Consider the following 26,966-nt stretch of genomic DNA (forward strand, 5'->3'; position numbering starts at 1 on the left):
CAGCTCTGTTCACCAGGCTTAGAGGGCGAGGGCTGACTCCTCTCCATTCAGTCCTCTCTCCCCTCCCCTGTATGTGATCAGTATTGACAACACTAGCTATCTGTTCAGCAGACACTGTTGGTCCAGGGATAAAAAATGGGCCCTGAAATCCCATTTCTTGACTTACAATTACAGGAGAAGACAAGTTACAGATAGGTAGCCGTGTTGGTCTGCCATAGTCAAAACAAAAAAATTCCTTCCAGTAGCACCTTAGAGACCAACTAAGTTAGTTCTTGGTATGAGCTTTCGTGTGCATGCACACGAAAGCTCATACCAAGAACTAACTTAGTTGGTCTCTAAGGTGCTACTGGAAGGAATTTTTTTGTTTAGGAGAAGACAAGGCAGACAATAGCTTATTCATTCAGAACATACTCCTAAAAATATACTAAAACAAAAATGTTTAAATTCTCTTCAGGGTTGTTGTTTTTTTAGTTTTTCATACCCAACTGTATTGCAAAAGTAATATTGATTTTGAATGTTATCTATGTTAGTATTACTCATCAATACTAATATTCATTAGTATTGTCAAGAAATAAAAGATTTATCATAATCCTATGGTCAACTGTATAGTATAGAAACGAATTTTTAAAATTTTCTGCTTTAATAATTGCTTTCAATTATTGTTGCTTCTAAAATACAGGTGAGGCAACTTGTTTTAATGTGAATCTATATGGCTTCCTGTTTCACTCATCCACCCAAAAATCTGCGATCTTGGTTGAAAGGACTTCTGTTCTTAATCAAGGAGCTCAGGCTTTGCAGGCCTTTAATTAGCTGAATAAAAGCCATGTTGCCACAGTTTTCTGCGTTGACCTAGTCAGCTCAGCTTTTACCTTCCTTAAAAAAGTGAACGCAAAATTGGGAAAATACATTAAGTCTGGTATCTCTAGTTCAAAGCAGAAAGCTTAGCAGGTTTGAGTAAATAATCCATATTTATATTTAATGCTCAGAATTATAATTAACACCTCCCAAAATTACTGATACCGTGATTGTATTAAAGGTACTTACCTATGTTCCAGCGTCTGTGTTTTGCATCATCAAACTGCTGCCTTAAGACTAGGAAATCGATAACATCTGGCATGTCATGATACCTGGATATAACCAAAATAAAACAAAAATATTGAGAAAGGTGATTGTTATTTCATTGCTGAAAGTATTTGAGAACATATCAATTCCAAGTAAAGATTTAGTAGACTTTGTAGAAGAACTTCAGTGTCGTCGTCCCCCCCTTTAAGGGATAAAGTAGAAGTTTGGTAGAAGACCAAATTAACACTGAATTGCTGGGAAGTGGGGGGGGGGGGGCTGGTTAAAATGAAGGCGTGCACACAGAAGTATAGCCCATTACTGCTCTCTTATCTTCTCTTGATTTCTATTTTCAACAGGTGAAAGAAAGGGAAGAATGAATTTCTTTCAGAAGTTCAAAGCTTTGAAAGTTACTTAGGAAGCCCTTTTAAGCTTCATTTTATAAGGACCTTTTAATTTAGATCCACTGCGAGCATATTACAAACACTTATTTAGCCACAAATATTACAACAGCCGTATGTGAACAGTGGCCCTTACTTCATTGTAAAAGATCCTCCGGTCAATTTACCAGTATCTGGGTCAAGAAAAGCAAGTTTAAGGCAGCAAAGTGTAGGTAGCCCAACTTCATATTTTATTCCAACTATTTTCATGAGTTCTTGTTCCTGATGGAGACAAAAAAAAAAGCCTTGCATTAAGTAAACTAAGAAAATACAACAGAAAGAGTTAGCATATAACAGCAAAAGTAGTCTGGGAGTTCTAAGCTTTACCATATATTTCCTTGTATTTTGAAGTGAAATGGAGTCTACTTTTTAGTAATTTTTAAATGTATTTAATGTTGTACATTACTTCAGTGTCTAAAGACGATAGAGAATGTGATTCAAATACTACAGTACATGAGAGGGGGCTGAGGAGAAGGCAATGTGGTGTATAAATTATACAGAAACTTAATATACAAACATTATACAAAAACATAAGAAATAGGACCATGCTAACAGCTACTCTTCATTTGGCAATATATTTATCCTTTGCTGTCATGACCACAAAACACTGAAATTGCACTCAACTTACAAGACGTTAGGAACAGTCAATGGCAGCAAGGGATGGAGGGAAATGCACACAAGATAGGAGAGTTTCAAGGATAAAGAATGCCACCTTGCCTTCTGAGTTTAGGGGAGTTACTCCAAGATAAATACGTACAGAAATTATAGGGGGAAACAGAAGAGACATACCCGTAGTTCCATCTTATGCCATGGCTGTTTTTTTGGATTAATGCTATATATTTTGTTCTTCTTTGCCATTAAAACATATGCTTCATGGCCTTGTCGGAAATAATATACCTTAAGAACAGAACAGAGACTTTTTTAAAAAAATGCCACCCGACTTGATGTGTGAAAAAGTTGTTGATTCAAAAACATTAAATGTCTAGAGATATTTTTCTTGAAATTCTCTTCTTTTTAAAACTTGGAAGTCCATTTACCCAGCCGCATAACACATACTTAAATATCAGAGGACATGCTATTTGTCATTTCTACTTCCTGACCAGCGGCCACCTCTTCCCTTACCTCGTTTTCACTGTTCCAGTCATGTCCTCTGCTACAATTCTGTTTCTACTCCCGCTAGCCTTTTCCACACAACATGAAGTGGTTGCTTTGTACATGTTTCTGTATCATCTTTGAGAAGTGCCTGCTCTCAGCAAGCACCCATAATATTTTTATACATTTATGAAATGTGTACATTTTGGGTTCTACCTAGCTTACAATAGCAAAATAGTCATGCTATGCTTTTCTCATTATTGCACATAATAAGAAACCAGTGAAGTGGCTAATAAGGCTCGCAGCTATATTTAAAAACAGAATTCAACACTAATAATCAGTTTAAACATTCTGAAGCTTTTAATACACCACAGTGCAAGTTTATAACATTCAGGGGGGAAAAGAAAAGAGGTAAGAACCCCAGGACTGTTAAAGGCGACTATGGGGTGCAGCGCTCATCTCACTTCAGGGCAAGGGAACCAGCGTTTGTCCAGACAGCTTTCCAGGTCATGTGGCCAGCATGACTACACTGCTTCTGGCGCAACAGGACACCGTGACAAGTGCCAGAGCACACAGAAACATCATTTACCTTCCTGCCACAGCAATACCTATTTATCTACTTGCACTGGTATGCTTTCAATCTGCTAGGTTGGCAGAAGATGGGATAGAGCAACGGGAGCTGACTCCATCATGTGAATTCAAACCGCCGACCTTCCAACAGGCAAGCCCAAGAGGCTCAGTGGCTTAGACCACAGCACTACCTGCTCCTATTTTATAACATTAGAATAAGATAACACCTGGAATTTTATTTATTACATCCATCTTTCATCTAAGGAACTCAAGGTGGCATACAGGGCTCTTGGTCTCCTCATATTATCCCAACAACACCTGATGGGGAAGTATGCAGCAGGCCTAAGGTCACCCAGCAACCTTCACAGCCAAGTAGAAATTTTGAACCTTTCTCTCCCAAATCCTACTCTGACACTCTAACCATTGTAGCACCTGAGCTCTCCTAAACAAAACAGTTTTCCAGTTTCTGAGCAAAAGGGCTGATTCAGTTTATGGTGTGATGCTGAAACACCATGCCCTCTTGCCATGGCTACAGGGCCACTGGAATCCACACACCACAAAACTTTGGGAGGAAAACCTAAGCTCAGATAAGCCTGCCAGAATTGCGATCTTCCATAAATATGGTCCGTACAATCAACAAGCACACCACACCTATAATTTCTTCTGGCTGACCCAGTTTTCTAGGCTGAAAATTGTTGGAGAATCAAGGACTAAACAATCCTGTAAGGTAGAATGTTTTCTCCCACACCATGTTTTCCCTTCTCTGCCAAGAATCTATTGTAACAAGTCTTACTAACTTTATAGAGAGCAGATCAGTCTAATTTCTTATCCTGAAGACCCTATTATACTGGGTGCAAATCTAAGGATTGTTGGATGTCCTTCCCTCATGCCACCAGAGACAAATGTTTCTGTAATAGAAGCTATAATGAACTGAGTAAATTTGCTTTAGGTATCAGACATTTGGCACTATATATAGATGGTGTGAGCTAGCTGAATTTATCAATAACTCTACCCAACCAAAATTTCTGCACTGTAACAAAAGAGGGGTTATTGGCAACTCTAATGATGGCTCCCATAAAAGGAGCTCTCAAAAAGCTCTGCCCCAGCAGCCTGCCAAGGGAGAAGAAATAAGGGAGGGGGAGAAATGCTCTCTTAACTCTGCACACCTCACCACTGCAATGATTTGCAAGGTTCACACATCTTGTGGACTGAAGAGTATACAGGCCTAAGAGACAAGCATCACATATATAGTTTTCCTTCTCTATGAATTGCAATGCATTCCTCTTATACTGTTTGCATCACTCAACAGTGACAAGTAGAGATAACTGGTATTTTAAAAACAAGCACCACTGTTCTGGGTTATTCCAGTGTTCTGCTTTGTTTTTGTTTTAATTACTCTGAAAATAGACTAATACAATAAAACAAGAATACCTAGACAGAGCACAGAATGAATAAAGGGGGGGGGAAGAAATTTTTTAACGTACCTCATCTCCCATTTGTGGTACAAATGGGCATCGGCGAGGAACAAGGTCTGTGATCCACACAGAAGGCAGCCATTCTTCCAATGTCAAGCCATTTTCTGCCAACACTCCCACAGCCAACCTCTAAAAGAAACCCCACAATAAATCTGAATTAATCTCTAGCATTTTTTATATAAAAAACAAAAAAACAACAACTGTATTTGAGGCATCATTAAAAGTCTAAAGAATTACTGAAAAATATATTTAATTTGAAATATTATGGTTAGCCATCCGGGGGGGGGGGGGGGGGCGGACGAAATAGGAGAATGTTTGTAACAGGAGCAAACCTGACACACCCCTTGTCTACATAGGACTCCCACCATGGGTCCTGCTTCTTATGCTAGACTGTGATAGAACTCTGAAAATGAAAGATTGTGTATTTACTAGCACATCTGTTCCTGTGTGTGCATGGAGGGTATATATTGCCTGGACCATGGGAAGGCACAAGTGGGTGGGTGCTTTGTGGGAAGCCTACTGTAATGCAACTCAACCACTTCTGCTATACCTCAATTTGCAGTTCATTTGCTTAATCCCACTGATCCACTGGTTGCCACTAAGAATCGACCCAGACTCCATCTGCATAATTTAGCTCTGTTGCAAGAGCTAACTTTTTTCAATGGGTGGATATATAGAAAAGTGCAGAGATGAAGAAACAGCTCTCTGTAATGCAGAGAGAATCTTCTTACTGCATCAAAATTGTTATTTACAGAATCTGTATTTTCTAACTATCTGGTTTGAAATAAATTCAATTGTGTGGTTTGGGAAACCACCCAAAATGTTTTTCATTAATTTAAAAAACGTCCAAATGCAATGCTGCTCTAGCTACACTGCTCTCTCTCACGCTATGCAGCCATTAACAGCAACTATGGTCTGGAAAGGATTCCAGGAGGGAGAGGGTAAAAGGGAAAGCTTATGTTAAGTGGCTAATCCTTTTCCAGCTCAGCTGCTTGTTTGTTTGTTTTAAGTACATGGTTTTCAATGTATCCATTATTTTTCCTTAATGTTTGGAGTTGCTTTGTGGAATACAGTTGGAAAGTAGAAAGCAAGTCTATTAGAATATAAACACACAGTATCAAAATCTTCTATAAGCTTGAATTTACCTTGGTTGTGCTCATATCCACATTATTAAAATAAAGCCTAATTGAGGTCTTCAAAGTAAATTTTCAAAAGATAGTCACCATCTTCACATCCTTACTGCAGAGTATGATTTTTACCAACTGCTATTTTTTAATGGTGGGTCCCCACAATTTTCATGAAAAGAATTAATGAAGCCATGAAGACTGAAGCAGTGGGACCAGTAAATGGAGATTAGTTACTTTGCAAGTTGTCTCCAATCTGATATATAGACCAACCCTGCAATTCAGTCTCTGGTTTGGAAATCGGAAGCTTCTGCTTTAAATTAGCCACAATTTAGCCTCCATCCAAACTCAGTTGTGGTTAATCTTAACTATATTGTAGTTAGTGAAAACAAGTCAGCTTCATAAATCAATTTGGTTCATTTCCACTAATCATACCTAAGACTAACTGCCATTTGTCCTGGTTTGGATGTCATAAGAAGCTACAGTTAGCCTGGATAGCTCAGTTGGTTAGAGCATGGTGCTGATAATGTCAAGGTTGCAAGTTTGATTCCCATATGGGAGAGCTGCATTGTCAGGGAAGAGTTAGAAGTCTCCAGTTTCTCAGAGGGAGAAAGCATTTCCCAAGGGGGGAGGGGAGCAGTGAAGCTAATAGAAGAGAACAGGAGGAACAACAGGGAGGGACCGGCTGTTCCCAGGAAAGGCAAGGGTTCAGTTCTAGCTCAGATTCGGAGGAGGGGAGATACAGGCCAGCTCTAGCCAGGAGGTTAGAAAAAAGAGCGGGAAAACGAAGGGAAGGGTGCGTTCAACATTTTGAGGGTGGCTGGTCATGGAGAAGCAGAGCTCAGAAGGTATCTGAAAGAAGTGACTCTGAGGAATGATATTTAAGAACCGTTTATAAGATTGTTTTGTTAATAATCAATAAAAAGTTATAAAAGAACAAGAAGCGTTCGTATGGTGATCTGAAGAGGACAACGACCAGTCCTGACATGCATATTCCTGCATTGCAGGGGGTTGGACTGAGGCTTGGGCAAATAACATTAAATCATACGGAGTAATTTTCTGTTAGAAAATGGATATAAATATTCTACACACCAGCACACCATAGTTTAGCATTATATGTGAAACAGGTTAGGATTTTGCCATTCAAGGGATGGCAGTCCCCGCCCCCGCCCCCCCACAGGTACTCAGGATCCTGTACAATTAATCAACAAGTAGGGAACTGCTGCAGAAAAACATTGGCTCGGATCCAAACATACATCTATGAACAGAACAGAATTTACTTTCACAGAACAGAGCTTTCCTGCCTCCCTATTCCCTTTATGCATTCTGCTACTTCAGAAATCTGCTCTGGGATTGGGAAGCCCTAATGAACAGTGTGGGATATGGTACAGAGGGCTACAAATAGAGAAGGGGTTTTACAGAAATGTCCTTCTTTCTTACAGGAACAGAGGAGCAACTTGATAGCCAAAACAATATCTGGAAAAGCCCTACAAAGTAGTAGAAAACACAGAAGAAATACAGGAATACAACCAGGGTTGTTGTTCCAAGTCCCCAAACAGCTTTTATGTGGCTGTCCTCTATGACAATGGATTAACATAATCCATAAAGCATTCCACAGGTGAATGATTAAAAAAAAGGTGCATTCAAAATGCACGAGGACAGGTACCATCACTACATTTAATCTAAATGAAAGTCACACTGCATGAGAACAAAACCACTCTACTAATGGGTTGGATCAAAGAGATTCTCTTCTGTTGATGAAAGGATTCCTCTCCTGTGTATTTAACACATGCAAGACTTCAAAACTCTTGCAAAGTAAAAAAGAAAGTAGCACTTTCAAGTTCAGAAACATGTAAGTACATTAATGTAGTGTGGTGGGTGCCTTAAAATTATAACTGCCATTCATAGGAATCAATATTGACAACAATTAAAGTAATATTACTGCTAATCAGAAGTATGTTTATATTAGCTAATGTTCTACTACTATAATACAACCTTTTGCTTTCTCTCTTTGGGTTTCCTTTTCTTTGGTGATGTTGGACCATCTTTGTATTCAGTATCTTTTTTTCTTTCCTTTCTGATTTGCTTTTGCCTCTGTTTTTCAGGACCTTCCTCATCTTCTGAGCTGCTTTCTGCTTTCTTAGTCTTAATTTTAGGAACTTTCTTTGGTGGTTGCAGATTAATTCCAGCATCTGCTGTCCAGTCCGAATAATCACTAGAATAGTCACTAGAAGAAAAAAACAAACCAATAATAAATTTACGCACGCTTAACACACACAAAAATAACTTTCCAGCTAGGACTTAAAATCTAGAGAGCTACACTGGCTCCCAGTACATTTCTGAGCACAATTCAAAGTCTTGGTGCAGACCTGAAGTATACCTGAAGGAGTGTCTCCACCTTCATCGTTCTGCCCCGACACTAAGGTCCAGCGCCAGGGACCTTCTGGCGGTTCCCTTGCTGCGAGAAGCCAAGTTACAGAGAACCAGGCAGAGGGCCTTCTCGGTAGTGGCACCCACCCTGTAGAATGCCCTTCCACCAGATGTCAAAGAGAAGAACAACTACCAGACTTTTAGAAGACATCTGAAGGCAGCCCTGTTTAGGGATGCTTTTAGTGTTTAACAGACCACTGTATTTTAATATTTTGTTGGAAGCTGCCCAGAGTGGCTGGGGTTATTATTATTATTATTATTGGAAGATTTAAGTGTTTCCTACCCCACCTTTACTAGAAGAAGAATTGATTGACTCTACATGCATTTCCTGAATGGATCACTAAAGGGTGAACAGATGGGATTTCATACAACATAATCCTAAGCATAAAAACAGGTATACAAGATTAGAATGAATTTTTAAAATAAAAACTACCAAATTATGAAACTTTCATTAAATATTCCAATTAACACATATTTGATCTTATTTCCAACATAGCAGTTAGCTTTGGGTCCCAAATACAAATATAAGCTTGAAAAAATAGGTTAACATTTACTGTACCTAAAGTAACATTTCTAATGTTTTAAAATTTCCTGTTTTCTAGTTTATACTAACTAGGTTCAGGTTACCATTCTGTGTAACACATGAAATCAGTCACTTGCAAAACTGCAGAACTACTTTTCCAATCTCTTTAAATATACTTCTGTTATTAAACATTTAAGAATAATTGTCCTACTGAATGCCTCAAAATATACGCCCATGAAGTACTGTTTTTAATCACTGTTACACTGCCTCTTCTGTTATTTAAATGATTTCTTACATTTTGTGCATTCTCTCAACAATGCTTTGCCTTTATCTAGTGACCCAAGTATATAGACTTTGCAAAAATATCAATACAGAATATTTTTTTGACAAATTTCCAGTTCCTTCATTTACTTAAACTAAAGTTATCCTCTAGACCAAAATATATTTACGCATGTTTCTTCAATGTCTATCTTAAACTATTCAAACTAGAGGAAATCCATTCTCAGTGTTCAAGTTTTGCTTTAGCTTAGACAAGAAAATTTTATAGACTATAGCTGGGACCTAGAAATACTTGAACTATTTATGCAAGGGATATGGGACTGCTACCCTAGAGCATCTCACTAACTTAAGAGTGGGTTTCAAAGTATGGAATAGACTGGTGCTTAAAAGGGGAGAACGAAAATCCCCTGTGCATGTACAGCAGCTTGGATCCCAGCCTAAGTATTTTCTTTTCTTTTCTTTTCTTTTCTTTTTTTGCATTCCATAACTGTTTGTCAATTCATCTTTCTTAATCTCATTGTTTTTATTTCCCTTCTTAAATTTCTTTCTTTCCTTTATGCTATATATAGAGAGAGTGCGTACACGCGCATTTAACAGCCTTTATGGACCTTTATATTCAGTCTCTTACCTAGAACTGCCATCACTGTGCCATGCTTTCCTCTCGTCTTCAGATGTTCCTCCACTTGCAACAACTACTTCTCCCTCCTAAGAGCAAGGGAATATAATGTTTATCCACATAATACAAACATCATATATTATATATGTGTGTGTGTGTGTCCAATAATATTTCTTCTAAGAAATATTAGTTGGGTTGGGTCTAGACTTGTCCCCTGTGAGCAAAGGGCTCCTTCTGTTCACAAAGGCAGAATTAGCTTCCAGCAGAGGTCCCTTTGCTGTAGATCCCTCTCCAATTTTCATCTACTACTCCCTGCACTCCCCCACCCACATGCTGTTTCCTGGAAGAAGGGCCTGGCTGCTGGACATGATGAGCAGGAGCCCTCCACACTGCAGCACTGCCTTGCTATAGCAAGTATGTCAATTTTGATGCATGCAACTTAAATGTCACACAAAAATGTTGACCCACCACCAACATAAACCTGAATGAATGCTACTGTCACCGTCCCATAAAATATGATTCAGTGTCTTACTTCTGAGGAACTGCTTCCTTTTTCCGCATCTTCATTTGGCCTGGCAGTTTCTTCCAGTGCATATCTAGTACGGTAGTTATGTTGGTTGGCCTGTTGCTTTTTTGAATCACCAACATCTAACAGATGATCATGAGAATGATTCTAGGAAGACACAAAATGGCCATTACAAGAAGATACACAAGAAGTCACTGTTTCCAAATTCTTTTTGATGAACGATCTTAACATGTAGATTGAATTTTTGAACAGATTTATCTTTATATGGTTTTTATGATATAGAAGATCAGGATGAAGCAACTGCAACATTTTATCTAAGTATACTAATGTAGGGTTCTGCTTGGAGCAACTAATCCAGCTCACATACTGCTACAACATCCTAGGGCATGTTGAATTTTTCAACTTTCAAATTCAAAAAATGAGAGGTACTAAAAAGTGGTAACCCGACTTGGAAATTCAAAAATATTTTTGTTAAATTAATATAATTTAGTTTTGCTTGGTAAGTAAAATGTGTGTAGAAGTGGACAGAAATCAGTAAAAATAATTTCCAAGTACTTGCAGTTATATTATATATTAATATTATTTAGCATTCACATGTAGTTAAATTTTCAGAAAATAAAATTAAAATTATTTGGTTTTCCAAAAGCAATTTATGTGCTTCTTCATCAAAAATAACCAGATTTGAATTCCTCACACCAAAAGCATATTTTAAAGACCCCCTTCATAGAAGAAATTTGCAAAAAAAAAAAAATCACCCCTAAAAAGCCATGCCCTACTATCCCATATACCCTCAGCTTTCCCGAAGATCTGCCTTGCTATGGTTGAAATCCTGTTCTACCTTATATCAGACTTCTATCCCAATTATATTTGAGTCTACCCAGCAATAATTCCTACTGATTGCAATGAGGCTTAGTTGCAAGTAATTCTGTTGAGGGCTGTACCTTTCATGAGGGACTGCATTAGAGACAATGGTCCACTGCTTACCTTAGGTAAAGATGGTATTTTATTCTCTCTAGGAACATGAGGGATAATGTGTTTTCTTTTCTCTTCTGACCTGTATAACTTGATTTCTTCTTCTCCCTTTGCTGTTCTCCATTCCTCCTGCCTACTACAAAAGAGAAATTTAGATACTAATGTGCACGTATTTTACAGTATAATTCTACATGAAGTAGAATTACAAGGTGCATGCAATTTCTGGAGAAGAGGCCATGTGCCCACACACTTCAATATGTTCCATGTTTGACAACGTAGGACTCCAAAGTAGTTATGCCAACATAAATCAACAACTCCTTCTGCAGTTTTAAAATAGCATACCAAAAATTTTAATCCCCTCAAAAGGTGAAAAAGATGATAGATCTGTACACACATTTATTCATATTCACAAAACTGAACAATTTTGTAATGAACATTTTAGAGTTCTAAAATGTTAAGTCCAAGGAATGCATGCCAACTTCTGGCTCACAGAATTAACCCACATTTTAAAATTAACCCATATTTTAAAAATAGGTGATCCCCCCCCCCCGTGTCATAAAGATGAACTTTTAACAGTACCATAGAATATCTCTTTCTGCAACATTGAATAGATACAGTAAAATATAAATAATGATTAATTCAAGGCTAGATGTTCAGGACCCTAATGGTGCAGATTCTCCGGAACCAACATGGGTGATAGGTTTTTTTGTTTTAAAGGTGACCACTAAGGGTATAATAGATATACTCCAGGCACAGCAAGTGAAAGAAGAGATTCTGTATCTGCAGCCATTCCTCCAATAATAAATTTGGGAATACTGCTTGTTATATGGATTTAAAAGAAAAGCAAAAGCATCCTATGAAAACTGATACCAGTTTGGGGCTTTTAAATGAAATATGTACAAATAACTTCCAAGGTTAATTGTAAGCCTAGCTATTCAAACTTAGCAACTTGATACCAAGATACTTGAATTTACCTAGCTACTCCTGTTGACAGCTCTGGTACCACAACCCTTCGACTCCATGCCACTAGGTCTCTCTCAGTAGCTATCTCACTTCTTGGTGCATTGCTATGCATCTGCCGCACTCCTTCAATTTGTCCACTGCGTCTTAACCCCACATTTGGTGGTGAATGTACCTCAGAGGTAGAGTTTACAGAGCCTTTGAAATGAAAAACAATATTTTCAGAGACAGTTCTGAGGGAATCAGATGCATAAAATTAATGGCTTAGAACCTAATTCCTGTGAACAAACTCACTCACAGCATGTTACTGCTGGCAGAAAGGGGGATTTTCCCATCTCCCCACAGTCCAGCTCAAAAGTTGGCTACAGAGATTTGGGAACCCCCCCAGAAGAGTGTGAAAAGTGGTACTGAAAGCCATACGAGAGAATCAGGAAAAATCACCTTCCCAGCTCAAGATCCTTTGCTGAAACTGAACCCCTTCCACAGACAGAATATTTGTTCTGTTCACAGAAATACAACTCAGGATCCCAAGCAAGAAAATTACATGTAGATTAAAAATACAATTTCTAAATATAGTTAGGTAGCTTGGCAATCTGAATTAACCCCTCATATAAAGCACTACTGTAAGTCCACTATATTCAACTAATTAAGGCTGTAAACTGTAAAATGGGTGCCACTATTGCCTTCTTCAGGTGTTACAATGATTGAACACATGAAGGGAGCCAGCAGAAATTAGCACCCTACTTCTGCTGCCCCCTCTAGATTGTGAAAATCTGAAGCACAGAACCTCCTGTACTATTCTGTATTACTCTTGTACAAGAGACTCCCCACACAATGCAAATTTTTATTTTCCAGGGATCTAAAATGCATGGGGAACCTTCACGAGCAGAAGGCTCTCTGCTGCAAACAGTCATGGCAACATGGCATGAAACTTGAGTGCTCATCCGTACTACCCTCCGCGTGAGTTCACTCCACTCCTTATTTTAATGTCTGAAGACAGCTTGTGTAACTCCCTTAAGCTTTCCTGCTAGTTGCAATTTGATGAAGTTCCTTGGTTTAAAAACAAATGCATTTTATTACTGTAAAGTGATGAAAGACATTATTGTTGTGCTCAAGTGCCCTCTTTCCATAAATGTGATATACTGAATGGAGGCAAGTCAGATCCTGCTTATTTGGCTATTTAAATAAGGAGTTATTTTACCCCGGCCAACTCTGTTAGTGTTGCTAGTTCCAGCCTCTCCTGATCGCCTTTGATCTTGCTCTTGTTGAAGTCTCTGTATCATGCTGTCCAAGGGGCTAACTTGCTGACTCAAAACCTGGTTCAGTCCTATGAAAAGCAGAATTTGAATTTAGTTCTTTAGCTGATCCATAATTTCTCAATAACTATTAGAAGTATTGGAATATTAGCAAGTGATTCCCCTTTGCATTAAAGGTAGTTGGAGGTTATGAACGTGAAATTGCTCCTTTATTAGTGATAATTAATAATAATGCTGGAAAACAATTAACATTAACTCATTGCTTTTCCCATATGCACACCACTCTGTGCATTTAGTCTGGTAACAGTGCTAAGACATCTTCCTTGGAAATCCTGTTGAATACTGCATACTCAAATAAAACTTCAAAGGCCCATGTCAAGTTGAAGTTGTTGATACCTGAAGAAGTTACCCCCATCTGGGGAATAAGTTGCTCCTCTCTACAGTTTTCACGTCCTGGAACTAATCTCTGGTATCTTGATGGATGAGGGTTACCATCAACATCAACTAAAAAGGGTGGAGGCATGAGGTGTGGTGCTTGTTGTGTCTGTTCATCCAACACAAAGTTGTTGGCATCACGGATGAGAGGCCGATAATCACTGTGAAAGAACATCTGATCTGCTATCTGTAAATAAATCAAATTTTAAATTATAGACAAAACTAGTATTTCATTGTTATTTGCAGCTCTTTCCTATTATTATTTTAAGAGTCAACTTCAGAAGAGCCATAAAGCACTAGCAAGCTACAGAAACACTTGTGTTCCTATTTAGGTACAAATAGGAAAAGCTATTTAAATAGGAAACAGGAAAAGCTACATAAATGCAGGAGTATCTGGATATAAACCAGAGTCAGTTTGGATGGCCATGGTAAGTTATAGATCCTGTACAAAAGCTACAACTGAAACAAATTTAAACTGTTTTCTGCACAATACCTTGTCATATTTGCTACTGGAGCCAAATCCAAAGATCAGAAGATGACCGTGAGAGTCTGTACAGGCAAAATGCTGGCCATCAGGAGAACACTTGCAGTCAAACACTGCCCCATGCCCTTGTCCTTCAATCTAAAATACAACAACACACAATATCAACAAACTTCTAACCAAAGTTGTCATATTATTTTCAAACACATGACAAACCTATTTTTAAAAGGAAATATGCTGTTAGATGAAAATTACATTCAGCGTGGTTTATTTTTTTATATCACTTGTAAGCAAAGTCAAATATACCATTCATTAAACAATACTACATTTCCTGCCTTCTGACATTTTAAGAAAAAATATAAGGTTACTCAACTAAGTTTAAACTGTCTTTCATATAGTTATTTTTAAGGAGGATATACATTTTCCTCCACTATATTATCAATAAAGACAAAGCTGTAATCCTAATATTCTATTGTTAGGAAGCAAGTCGCATTTGAAGATACTTCTAAGTAAACATGTTTAGGATCAGGCTATTAATGTAACTATCATTAAAAGCTGCAATAAAAATTAGTTTACAACATGGGAACAAAAGTATTTGACAGTTGCCCTTTGGTCTCATTTCATGACTAAGTGCTAAATTAGTTCTTGGCCCTTCTTGCAAAACACAATGAATTCCGTATATTTAAAGCACTTGCCCAATTGTTGCCACTGCAATAAGGATATTTGAACTAGTTGCTTTTTACTTCCAACCTGAACACCGTATTTGATTGATTGCAACTCATATAAAGAACTGCAAATATTTTTTAAAAGAATTTACCTGATACTCATTTTCAGGTTTTCCACTTCCATTAATCCAGAACAAATGGGTTTTTGTTTTTCCCTGAAACCTGTCAACCAAGCACAGGTGACCAATCACCACTCTGAACTTTCATGCCCTATGTACTCTACCAATATTCCCAGTTGCAAAATAATTTCAGTGGCACTTAAGCGCAAAACACTTTCACCTAACCATGGCAAGGCAAGCGAGGAAATGGGGTTCCCTTCCACAAATAAGAGCTAGCTGAACCTTGCATTCTCTGAAGAAAGAGAATGATAAATAGTCCTATTTCTCATCAAGAAAATAAGGTACAGAGGTTGTCTTGATTAGTGTATACAGCATAGCGGGCCCAGAGATTATGGTGTAACTCCATGCTCTTCAAAATTCTAGATGTGCTTCAGAATCAGTAAACAAGAAGTCATAGTAATAAACATATTACCTGACAGTAAATTCCATTTAGTCCAAATAGAATTTACTTCAAAACAACAGGAGAAAAGCATTTACTATTCTATCCGGAAAGGAGTCAAAGAAGGGGTTGTTGAATAGGATAAGCAACCTTTATTAAAGATAGCTACATAAATTTTGTATCAACTCAAGCTCTCTATTGGTACAATTTTTAGTCTTTGATATCAAAGAGAAAGGAGGTTGGACCCTTTTGTATCATGGGAAGAGAGAAAGTTCCACAGCACAAGCTCAAAAATGCATTTGTGCTAACAATGCCTGCGATGGATACAGCCTTGTATCTCACGTCAGTTGCTATTCAAACGTTCAGTGCTATAAGACTTACAAGTTTGTCTACAAATCTGTTAAACAGAATTAGTTTACGTAGAATAGTCATCTGACTACCAGTTTAGTAGTTTTTCTTAACACAACATTCAGAGCCTGATCCTATACATGTTTACTTGAAAGAAAGTCCTGATTTCAACAGGATCTAATCCCCAATAAGGGGAATCTAATTAATAGTGCAGGCTTAGGGTTGGAAAAGTGGCAGATGCTGAAAAGGTGTGCTGGAAGTACTGAACAGCAGTAGAGATGTGAAATACTTAATTTTAAAATTAAGACTAGATTTTCAACAACCTGGATAGTCGTCTGCTACACTTAACAGCAAAATGGTGTGTGATAACCACAACTACTAACAGAAGCACCCTAAAAGATCACGAGGCAACTTTTGGTTTGCACTGGCTCAGTTTTATCTATTCTTTTATACAACACTATCTTCAGCAAGAGACAACAACTGAAAAATGCAAGGGATTTACTGAATGAGCATGAGATGTGGAATAATCACGAGTATCACAAACCTTAATCTCTGCTTGATTTACAGTTTACAAGAACCCATTTGCTCTGAATTAGTAGATAGTATCATACTATCCAAAGAGAGTCTAGGCAAAAAGAATTCAATTATAACATTTCAATAAATCTCAAGTGCTCTTTTAAAGTTGGATTTCACCACAGAGTTTAGAAATGAGTAATATTAGTATGTGAAGGATTCCCCTTAATTGTCATGTTCAAAGCAGCAACTGTATACAAACAATGTTCCTGTTACAAGGTATAAAGGAAGTGGTCCCAATTCCTTCATACAGCAATTTTATAAATAGCTATTGGCAAAGAATAACTGTTCCAGGCAACTGGACCACAGCCACATTCAGATGATCATACTTCTGCTAAATAAACGAAGATATCAACAACCCCTTTGTCAGTGTACACAGCCCCTTCATGCGAGCCATAATTAAACCAGGAAATACCAAAACAATAATTGCTTCTTGCTTTGTCTGAACTGGGAAACTATGACTACCAGTTTCAGAACAACCCAGGATCTTAAACCATGTTCTGAATTAGATTTATGATCCTGGTTTGTTCCAAAGCTGGTAACCACCATTTCCCAGTTTGCACAGAATAGAAAACTATGTTTAGTGTCTGTTTTGCATTTAGGCACAGCAAGAAGGGAAGAGCACGTGAGCATGGCCAAAAGGCTCATTTGTATCTTGGTCCATTGAGCAGGTAAGCATCTTAGTGAGCTTCTTTGTTCATCTGGTACAGTCGTACCTTGGTTTTCGAACAGCTTAGTTCTCAAACATTTTGGATCCTGAACGCCGCAAACCTAGAAATGACTGTTCAGGTTTGCGAACTATTTTTGGAAGCCCAATGTCCAATGGGACTTCCGTGACTTCCAATTGGCTGCAAGAGCTTCCTGCAGCCAATAAGAAGCCATGCTTTAGAAGTCGAACTGACTTCCGGAACAGATTCTGTTCGACTTCCAAGGTACGACTGTATATACCTTCTTGGTATGCCTGAATGACATGAGACCAACTCATTTCAACATGCTATCTTATATACTACATTTCCATTTGCAAGATTGGGCAGAGGCCCAGTTTACTTAATGATATCAGGAAAATAAGCTGCAGCTCCCTCCTCTTTGCACTCCTCACTTCCAATATCACAGCAAATGTTTCCTGTTACACCTCAACTCAGAAACGCTGGTTTAATTTCTGCTTAATGATCTAGATATAGCACCATGTCACCAACATCAATCTGCACATTTGTGCTGTTACATGTGATCATCACCAGGCCCCAAAACCTCTATGAATTCCATCAGGGGATACTGCTCTTCATTCTCTTTCTATAAAATCTAATCTTTCAAGTCATGTTCAAGTCATGTTCCTAATTACTTAAGTTTGCCCAAACCTGATCCAACTATGGACCAGATTTGGACAGACTAGTGATGGGCTGACACAACATCATCAAACAATCCTGACTGGAAAAAAATCCTCAAGTGATGAATAGGTGCTCCAGTTGAGATGTAATTGTGATAATGAATAAAGTGGATCAACACCATATTCTTGGTTTCAGATTTAAGTGACTAAGCAGCAATTAGTTTTTAAATCACCTATCCAATGTACATACATTAATAAGTCTAGAAAAATGTAAAGTATCAGCACAATAGTGTTCACATTACTAATCTGTCTTTATTATGGATGCATCTATAATAAGTATATACCACATACTTGATTTCAATTATAAAAGGCAAAATGAGCTTCTATAACATCCTTTTTAATATAAGTAACCGAATTATTTACCATGTTGAAGTAAGATCGGATCTTTACTCCCTTTGTCAAATCCCATACTATGACATTTCCATCATGGCCAGCAGAGAAGAGAACTCTAGGATCAAAAGGGTGACTCTCAAGTACAAATACCTCATCCTCGTGACCCTGATATTTAAAAAAGAATAGAAAACAAATTAACTAAACCGAACATGTTAAATCCAATTATTTAACATGTAGCAAGTTCCAAGCATTCACTTCGCCAAATCCCATACAATGACATTTTCATCATGGCCATGATGAGATTCCTTACCATTTCAAAGAATCCTGATTTAGCATTACGTAAAAACCAGGAATCCTGTTATAAAGTTGGCTTGTTTAGCAACTAATAATAGATTCTTATCTATTATTATTAAATCCAATTTGTTTGAAACTGAGAGTGATCTCAGAAGCAGTTTTCTTCCTGGCCATACAAAAAGTGGATGAAATAGAGAGGCACTCACTGAAGCTCAACTACATAACACTAAACCATAGTTTAGTATTACATGCAAACCAGTCCATTAGAATCTATAATATTTCCAACGCTTCCACGCTCCAAAAATTTGTTCTCCTATCTTGCACAATCAATATTTTAAACAATCTGAAACAATTAAAAATGTATATACAACAGAAGAATTTCAGTAGGAAGCCACAGCAATGCTATATAAAGAGGAATGTTACTTTATTTTCCTTACCATTAGGACATGAATAAGTTGCCCAGTAAAAGAGTTCCAGACTTTCAAAGTCATGTTATTAACTGCAGTAATAACAGAGTTGTCATGACGGTCCCAAGCCACCATTGTAACTTTCAGCTTTGTGATTTTGTCTTCTACTCCTTGTAATGTTTGTCTACAATTAATGAACAAAATAGCATATAAAAATGTTAATCAGAAACTGTCAATTTTTCAGGAGTGCAAAGATTATTTTTAGAGATTTGGTCAACTTGAAAGTTGTCATGATCCTTTCACACAGTCACTAGGTACTAGATGCAAAGAGACTGCATAATAAAGTTGAACATTAAAAAAACACAGGTGGCTGAAAATTATTATCTCTGTTGCTTGAACAGTGAGAAGGTAAATCAATGACCACCAGCATTCTCAGAAGTGCCATTATTCCTTGGCCTGGGAAAAACAAGAAACCTAGAGATGGATTTCACTGCCAGACCATAACTCCACTTAATTGATTCCAATACCCACCAGTTTCAGGTAGACTGTTCCCATCCGTAGCAGTTCTAAAAACTAAAGATTGCCTACATTGGTGCTCTCGGTGTATTTTGAGGTATTACTACAGAAGTGCTGGATCTGCATTGAAATTTACAAAAAGCCCAAAAGGTCCCTAGCAGGACTGAAAGGAACTATGTGATGAAAATAGCTCATGCCTTCTAAATGGGGATGAGAGCATTGAGCCTGGGAATTTCTGCACACGAAACATCTGCATAATGCTGGGTACCCCTGAACCCCTTACTACAGTAGATGATACCTAAACATAAATAAGATCAAAATGGCTTACCCTGCAGGCCGGGTAGCCATATCTAACAAAATACTCTTCCACTCCCTTCTTTTGAACATCCAGATGCGTGCTGTGCCATCACGACTTCCACTGACAAATCTAACAAAGAGAAAAATGCCTTTTATTGTCTTTCACAAGCAAAACAGTTTTTTGCAATGCTTTCTCTACAGATCATATTGCAATCTAGTAATACTTTTAAGTGCACTAGTCTATTTATGGTTTCTTGAATTCTTGACTAACAATGTTAGATGGAATCTGCAGCACATACACAAAGTGCTGTGTAACGAGAACAATACTGCAATCCTATACACGCCTACTCAGAAGTAGACCAATGCTCAGCAAAGTCCAATGGATTTACTGGAACTTACTCCCTGGGAAATGTGCTTAGGATTGCAGCCCAACTTTTATTAACCAACAACCTGAGCCCAATGCCAAAGCTTCCAACCTATATATAATCTGAAGCAGGTGAAGCCAATGCTGGTGCCCTCTAGGCGCTGTTGGACTACAGCTACCATTGGATTCAGGCAGCACAGGTAATGGTCAGGCACCAAGCAAAAAGGGCACTAAGGAGAAAGAATTGCTGGATAACTCAGCTGGAAGAGAGGAATCAAGTAGAGGCAGAACAGAAGCCTGCAGAACACAAGGTCAGGATTATGCAAGAGTTTTTTTAAAAAACCATCACATGGTGATGGAGCAAATATTTTTTAAAGCATTTTCCCCTCCCCAGTATATATTTTATCTTCTAAGGGCTGCTCACTTTGTTTGCCAAACCCACCTATCCACCCCCGATCACCTTGCCAAAACCATCCCCTCCTGTTACTCCTTATCAAAACCATTCTCCCCCTGCTCACCAGCACACACACCCTTTCAGCTTGCCATATCCTTAGGCCATGGGTGGGAAATGATTTTGGTTCTATAGGGGTCAAATTTGATAGGCATTCCTTATGATATACACAAATGGTTAAGTTGCTTACCGATTACTAGTGTTAGAAAACTGAATGCTGTCCACTTTGTCCTGTGTGAACAAGAAAAAAATTAACATCATGACTACAAGATGCCAAAGTACTTCAAACAAATAGCTAAGCAATTTTGAGGAGGTATTTACAGTATGAAACTCCAACTCTGATATCTTCTCTGGCTGACCTGATCCAAAGTAATAAACCCTAATGATGTGATCTGTACTTCCAGTGGCCAGAAACATTCCACCTAAAGAAAACAAAAAGTATCATCATCATCGTCATCATCATCATCATAATATTCCATTTCTCAATCTGACAATCTTCCATCTCACTTCCCAATGTCTGCTCCAGTGTAATGATCATTGGACAAAAAAATCTTAACACCAAAACAATAATACTTTTACTCAACCACTATCCAAATCTATATTGAGATTCAATGTTTCTAGACACAATTATTAGATACTTCACCTGAGCACATATTTTAGTAATTAAGCTTTCATAGGCAGAAGAGGATAAAGGTACAGTATATCATTTATGTATCATTTAAGAACGTTGCCACTTAATGGAAAATCACAAGTCTTTCTCAGACACTGCTCTCCTTACAAGATGGCCTTCAACAAATCCTTTGCTTACTGTTTACAATTCAGACATCTAGAACTCAGCATAAGGATGCTACTTAGCAAATTCTACTGCTACATTTTTAAAAGTTATGAATATGTCAATAATACGGGGTTTGAGAGGAGGAGCACTTTACCAGCACTAAAAGATGAGCAGATCATTTGGACTCCAGGTCTTGGACGCTCTGTAAACTTTGTTGGTCTTGGACTGCAAGGTTAAAACACACAGTTAAAAGCATGAACAGAATCTAAGACAGCAACTGAATTAGTCAGTAGCTCATAAATAAAGGCATTAATCTAAATGAGAAGGAAGACTTAACTAAAATAGAGTTCATCCTACTCTCTTAGGCTAAGATATATTCTGTCACTGGAAGCTCAGGTTGCCTCAGTGGCTAGAACTACCTGCAATTGGTTCAACAGCTACAGCTATTCCTAGACAGGGAAAGTCGAGCCCCAAAAGTTAAAGGATTGGTAATTTCAAGACTCATTGTGGGGTTTCCCATGTTCTTGATCCAGAAGCTGCAGCTAAAGCAGAACACTGCAGCAGGAATGAGACCTGTCAGCATATAGCACCTGTGTTCAAGAGACCTGCACCAGTTGCCAGTTTGCTACCAGGCCAAGTTCAAGGTGTTACTGCTAGTATATAAAGCCCTTAACAACTTGGGGCCACTTTACCTGTGAGACCTCCTTACCCCATATACACCTACTCAGCAGCTTCAATTTGCAGAACTGGCATATTTACTTTGGAACTCCTTGGCTACTGATATCAGGCATGCACCTTCACTGTACTCTTTGTACAAAACATTTTTGTTTAGATAAGTCTACCCAGATATTGAGAATGCTGGTGCATATTTTAATCTGTTTTTAGTTTATTAGTGATCTCTGAGAAAGAGGTTGCAATCAGCAACCAACTCCATGCAATGTTATTATAGGGGGCAGGAGTAGGGGAGAGTTTTAAAAAAATCAATGATGGCATGGTTTTTTCCTTGCAGTATTTCACCAAGTGCTTGTTATAAATCAGAGTCTGATTCATTTCATAATTGCAAAAATCACCATGCTGTGCATCAGAATCCAAGATTTCATTAAATTATTATTATGATGCTTTATAATGATGGAAGTAGCTAGGGTGTTTTCTGATACTAAATCTAGACACAAGCCCTAGGCCTGGACAACATGTAGGAAATCTTCTTTAATTATATTCCCTGGGCAATATTGTAGGATTCAAATTAGGATAATGAAGCAAACTCCATTGTAACAGAAAAGCAAAATAAAATCTTACTGAAGACAGGTTTTTATAACAGTATACGTTTTAGTTCCTTTTACAGGGATCTGAACAGTACTTCTTAGTAATAAAATAAAGGCTGTGATGCATTAGAAACCACATCTGTGTGTTGGGTCTGGAAAACATATTTTCCAGAGCCATGCCTTTTTATTTCTTTTTGAAAGGACTACAAAGTCATTTCATAAACTGTCTACTCTTTGCCTAGAGCAATTTCAAACTTTCCCCTGCACTACAGGTACATTGGTGTTTGTTGCAATAAATATGAAAGATGTGACAGGGAGACAAGTCTCCAAACACACAGTGGGTACATGCCCTAGAGCTACAGCCACATTGTGAATCCCGGGTATATATCCCAGGCACATTCTCCGAGTATTTCAATAAACAAATCAAGAATCCCATCCTTTCTTATGCTCTAATATAGGAGAAAGCCAATCAAGAGTTGCTAACATGAATCAGTGGCCTATTGAAGTCAGTTTCATTAAGAGTATTTCCTGTATAAGAACACATACTATAGTGGTTAAAAAATGTATTGATTTGCAATTAAACAGATCTGTCATACAGCATAGAAGCACTATCTAAAACCTATGCCCGTGCTACCTACCTACATTTTGCTCTATGAAAATGTAGACACATACAATGAGGGTGGAGAACTGAATGTGGCCAAAGGGCTAGATTCTTATCTTCCTCCCTCATGGCCCAATTTGACAGGTGTCTAAGGCTGCCCATCTGTTAATCACCCAATGTCACAAAGACATCCAGTAGAGTCATTGATTTACCAAAGAGGTTACATTAGTAGCCTTAACATGGATGTTTACATTCATCTCAGACATTTTGAAACGTTTTTATAATAAAAAAGATGCTGTAACTGAAATTAGTAAAATAGTAAACAGACTGTGTTTAAATGCTGCACCATCACTTCAAATGTAGTAATGGGAGGAGACTTTTGAACGCTAACACTGAAGATTCATGGCTTAGGCAGCAATCCTACACATACTTAACTAGAAGTTTAATTAAACTCAATGGGACTTGAATAAGAATAAACTGTAAGTCTATAATCCTAAGAACATCAACCAAGAAGCATGCCTCACTGAAGACAATGTAGCTTACTTATGAATGAAGAGGCATAGGATTTTTCTGTTATGCTAGTATGAATCCTCTGCTACATTTTATGATATATAGAAAGCAATATAAATTATAATATTAGCACCAACCCACACAGAAACAACCTAGGGCAGAATTCTATGGAGCTTCCTCTACTTCTCCTGTCCCCTCCAGACCCCAATGCACACACAAAACCACCTCTGGAGAGTTTGGGGGGAGGGGAGAGAATAAGAAATGCTCACCAACGCAGGATAGTTTGAGGATACTGCACCAATCCTGATCCGACTTCAATGGCTGCCAATTAGTTTCTGGGCACAATTCAAAGTACTGGCTTTGACCTACACAGCCTTAAATGGCTCAGGACCACAATACCTTAAGGATCACCTCTTCCAACATGAACCGACCCAGACGCTGCAATCATCATCTGAAGCCCTTCTTTGTGTGTCTCCTCCACAAGAGGTCTGAAGGCTGACAACACAAGAATGGGCTTTCTCCAGTGGCTTCCTGTTTGTGGAATGCTCTCCCTAGGGAAGCTTCCCTGGTGCCTTCTTTAGACACCAGGCAAAAACCTCCTTCTCCAAGGTCTTTGGCTATTTAAACAATCTATGGCCTTTTAAACTGAGAGGGGGTATGACCACCCTATGACCCTCAGGTGAAGGGCAGTATATAAATTTTAACAACAGCAACAATAATAATAGCCCATAACCTCCAAAAGCCACCCATTATCAACTGCAATGTTTAATTCCATAGTGTGCTTAATACCATACAAGAGAGAAACTAACTTTATTTTAAGTGTACCAGCATCCCATAACCAAAAGCAAATAGTGCCATCTGCCCCAGTTGAAGACAGGTATCGCTTTGAGCCGCTGCATAGTGGTGAAAACTGCAAAACAAATAAAGCTATTTATAATTCTTGATTTTTTGCAAACAGTGAAAACAAGTGATCCAAATGATTCAGTATAAAGTGAAATTTCTATCATAATTACCACTTCTATAAAAAGTTACTTAATCAGCCACATGCATAAGTCTGTCAGAAAGCTCTTCACTGCAGGCAGAAGAACGCACGCACACACGTACGCACACACATACACAAAATCACAAATAATATTCCTTCTTGCCTGCCATTGTCTTTGTTCAGAACAGTTAAAACCTATACTGTTTCAAACAGGAATGCAAAATAACCCACTTATCAATTCACACATAAACATTTGTCTAGGCATTTGATATCTGACTGAGCAGCCCTGCCTTGTTTAAGTCAAGTGTCATAGATTTCCACAAGTGAGAAGATAACATTAATAATACTCAAATCATGCCATAGAAGGAAGCAAACTGTTACCTGTAGTGATGTTATGGATGCACTGTGGCCTTGCAAAACTGCCAAAGGGGCGCATGTTCGGAGACACCACACTCTGATCATTTTGTCACAGCTCCCTGCAGCAATCATGGTATTCTCATAATTAACAGCCATGTCCGATATTTCTGCTGCATGTCCTCTTAAAGTAGCAAGCAACCTTCCATCATCTGTCGCCCAGATTTTCACAAGACAATCATCAGAACCCTTAAAACAGATTAACCACAATTACTGCCCAATTGAAGCTCATGGCACTTAGCTAGTTTATGAGGTTAGCTAGTTTATGAGAATCCAATACAGATTTCATATGGATCCTAATAGGGACCCTAATATACACTCATTTGGATCCAAGCAACCCCTTCTGCAAGGAAGTTTGCTTCTGATTCCTATTCAGTCATTGTACCAAATGTGAACTTCTCCTCCCTTCCCTGCCCAATAGCATCACACACCTTCCTTCTACAGCAAAACAGACATATATATTTCAACAACTGCAAAAGTTACACATGCTAAAAATTAAGAAAGAGCAAAACATTAATGATATGATAGCAAAGCTACAGAATTAACGCAATTAAATTGAATTCCAAACACTGCATTAAATGCCAGCATTTCTGTTAAAATAAGCCTTTAGGAACTATTTACAGCATTGTGTTAAGAAAGACTTCTTATCCCTAGTATCGCTTACAAGTTCTCAGTGTACGAGCGCTGGCATAGGTAATTCATGGAGAAAAAGAAAAACCAAAATCCTTTTAGTCTGATTGCCTACATTTAATTATCACTTTCACTGAGATCTAAGCATTACAACATTAAGTCTGACAGCAAATTCTCTTAATAAGGGAATGTATGAAAGGAAGTTCAGTGACACCTATACGGGCCTATCGAGAGGGGAGAGTAGACTACCTCTTTCCCAGTGACCCCATACATAAACAACTTCCAGCACGGCACTCTGTTCACTAGAGCAGAATAAGCAAACAGGAAGCAACTGCAATTGCCACCACAACCATCACCAATTATCATGATCACCAGAACAAAAGGGCTCAAGCCCACCTAAGCCTTCCCCCAAAACTCCAAACATTGGGGGGAGGAACAGAGAGAGAAATGCAAAGTGCATATAGCCATGACTGTGTCTGGGGGCAGGGGAAGTTGAACCCATAGTTTAAAGTTACTAATACAAATATTGCCACCACTATTTTAACCTTTTCCAGCAATCTTGCATTTTATCTTGCCATGCAGGTAGGAAATGCTGCAATCTTCCACTAGGATTGTTGCTATATTAGACCTAGAAGTGGCATCAATGTTCCAATGTTTTATCCAAACACTCTGCATGGCACCTACAACAAGAGCTGCATTAAGAATCAGTCCCCCCCACTATCCAATTGTATTTTTCAATCAAGTTGTTGGGATCCTGCACCCTCTGCTGGTTCATATAAGGCACTGCACAGTTACAAGCAATTCAGTTAAGGCCTGCGGGGCAAAGAGTGGAAGACAAAGGGGCAGGAGACAGTATTAGCTGCTTTTGTGGGGAGCAGGGAAGACACCAGAGTTGTCAATTGGAGAGGGAAAGGAGAAATGGCAGAAATCAATGCTCTAGTTGCATCTACAGCCAGGATAGCTGAAGCCCTTCCAGGAGACAAGTACAATGGGTGAGGAAGTCAGTGGAAATTTCACTGCACCATTGCTCAGACAGCCCACTTGGTTTTGACCACTAAGATATGCTTAACAGAAGAGGTAGCCTTAGGCGCTTCCCTTGCCAAGAGTTGAGCAGCAGGAAGGCAAGGGGCAAGTCTGAGAGGAGAAAGGCATAGGAATAGAACAATCTCTCTCTTCTTTTTTACATAAAAAATGATAGACATCACCAACAGCGGAGAAGAGGCAAAGACAAAAATGGCAGGAAAAATAGAATAATACAAGGGGGAAAACACATTTCTCTGAGCTTGAGAAATAAACACAGTGGAGGAGAGGAAATTGGATTGTTCTGAATCAAGAAATGAAATGAAGACTCAGCAAACTTATGA

General features: G+C 38.4%; 1 protein-coding gene across 9 annotated transcripts in view; it reads right to left on the reverse strand.

The window, feature by feature from the left end:
* PHIP (PHIP subunit of CUL4-Ring ligase complex) overlaps positions 1-26,966 on the reverse strand; it is a 63,276-nt gene that overhangs the window by 18,332 nt on the left and 17,978 nt on the right. For 6 of the 9 annotated variants that reach the window (XM_083729731.1, XM_083729729.1, XM_083729728.1 and 3 more), the window contains exons 8-27: positions 24,940-25,161; positions 24,386-24,486; positions 21,358-21,428; positions 20,750-20,850; positions 20,619-20,659; positions 19,645-19,743; positions 18,831-18,984; positions 18,130-18,264; positions 14,251-14,379; positions 13,719-13,944; positions 13,268-13,393; positions 12,081-12,264; positions 11,119-11,242; positions 10,141-10,281; positions 9,621-9,697; positions 7,756-7,987; positions 4,646-4,765; positions 2,289-2,396; positions 1,597-1,721; positions 1,045-1,127 (exon numbers count right to left, since the gene is read on the reverse strand). In XM_083729731.1, the coding sequence (XP_083585857.1) occupies positions 1,045-1,127; positions 1,597-1,721; positions 2,289-2,396; positions 4,646-4,765; positions 7,756-7,987; positions 9,621-9,697; positions 10,141-10,281; positions 11,119-11,242; positions 12,081-12,264; positions 13,268-13,393; positions 13,719-13,944; positions 14,251-14,379; positions 18,130-18,264; positions 18,831-18,984; positions 19,645-19,743; positions 20,619-20,659; positions 20,750-20,850; positions 21,358-21,428; positions 24,386-24,486; positions 24,940-25,161 (2,599 nt within the window). Of the gene's footprint in view, positions 1-1,044; positions 1,128-1,596; positions 1,722-2,288; positions 2,397-4,645; positions 4,766-7,755; positions 7,988-9,620; positions 9,698-10,140; positions 10,282-11,118; positions 11,243-12,080; positions 12,265-13,267; positions 13,394-13,718; positions 13,945-14,250; positions 14,380-18,129; positions 18,265-18,830; positions 18,985-19,644; positions 19,744-20,618; positions 20,851-21,357; positions 21,429-24,385; positions 24,487-24,939; positions 25,162-26,966 lie in introns of all 9 variants that reach the window. The other 3 variants (XM_083729730.1, XM_083729726.1, XM_083729723.1) reach the window with 2 other exon arrangements.

This window comes from Podarcis gaigeae (assembly GCF_964106915.1).
Source record: "Podarcis gaigeae genome assembly, chromosome: 3".
Classification (NCBI taxonomy): domain Eukaryota; kingdom Metazoa; phylum Chordata; class Lepidosauria; order Squamata; family Lacertidae; genus Podarcis; species Podarcis gaigeae.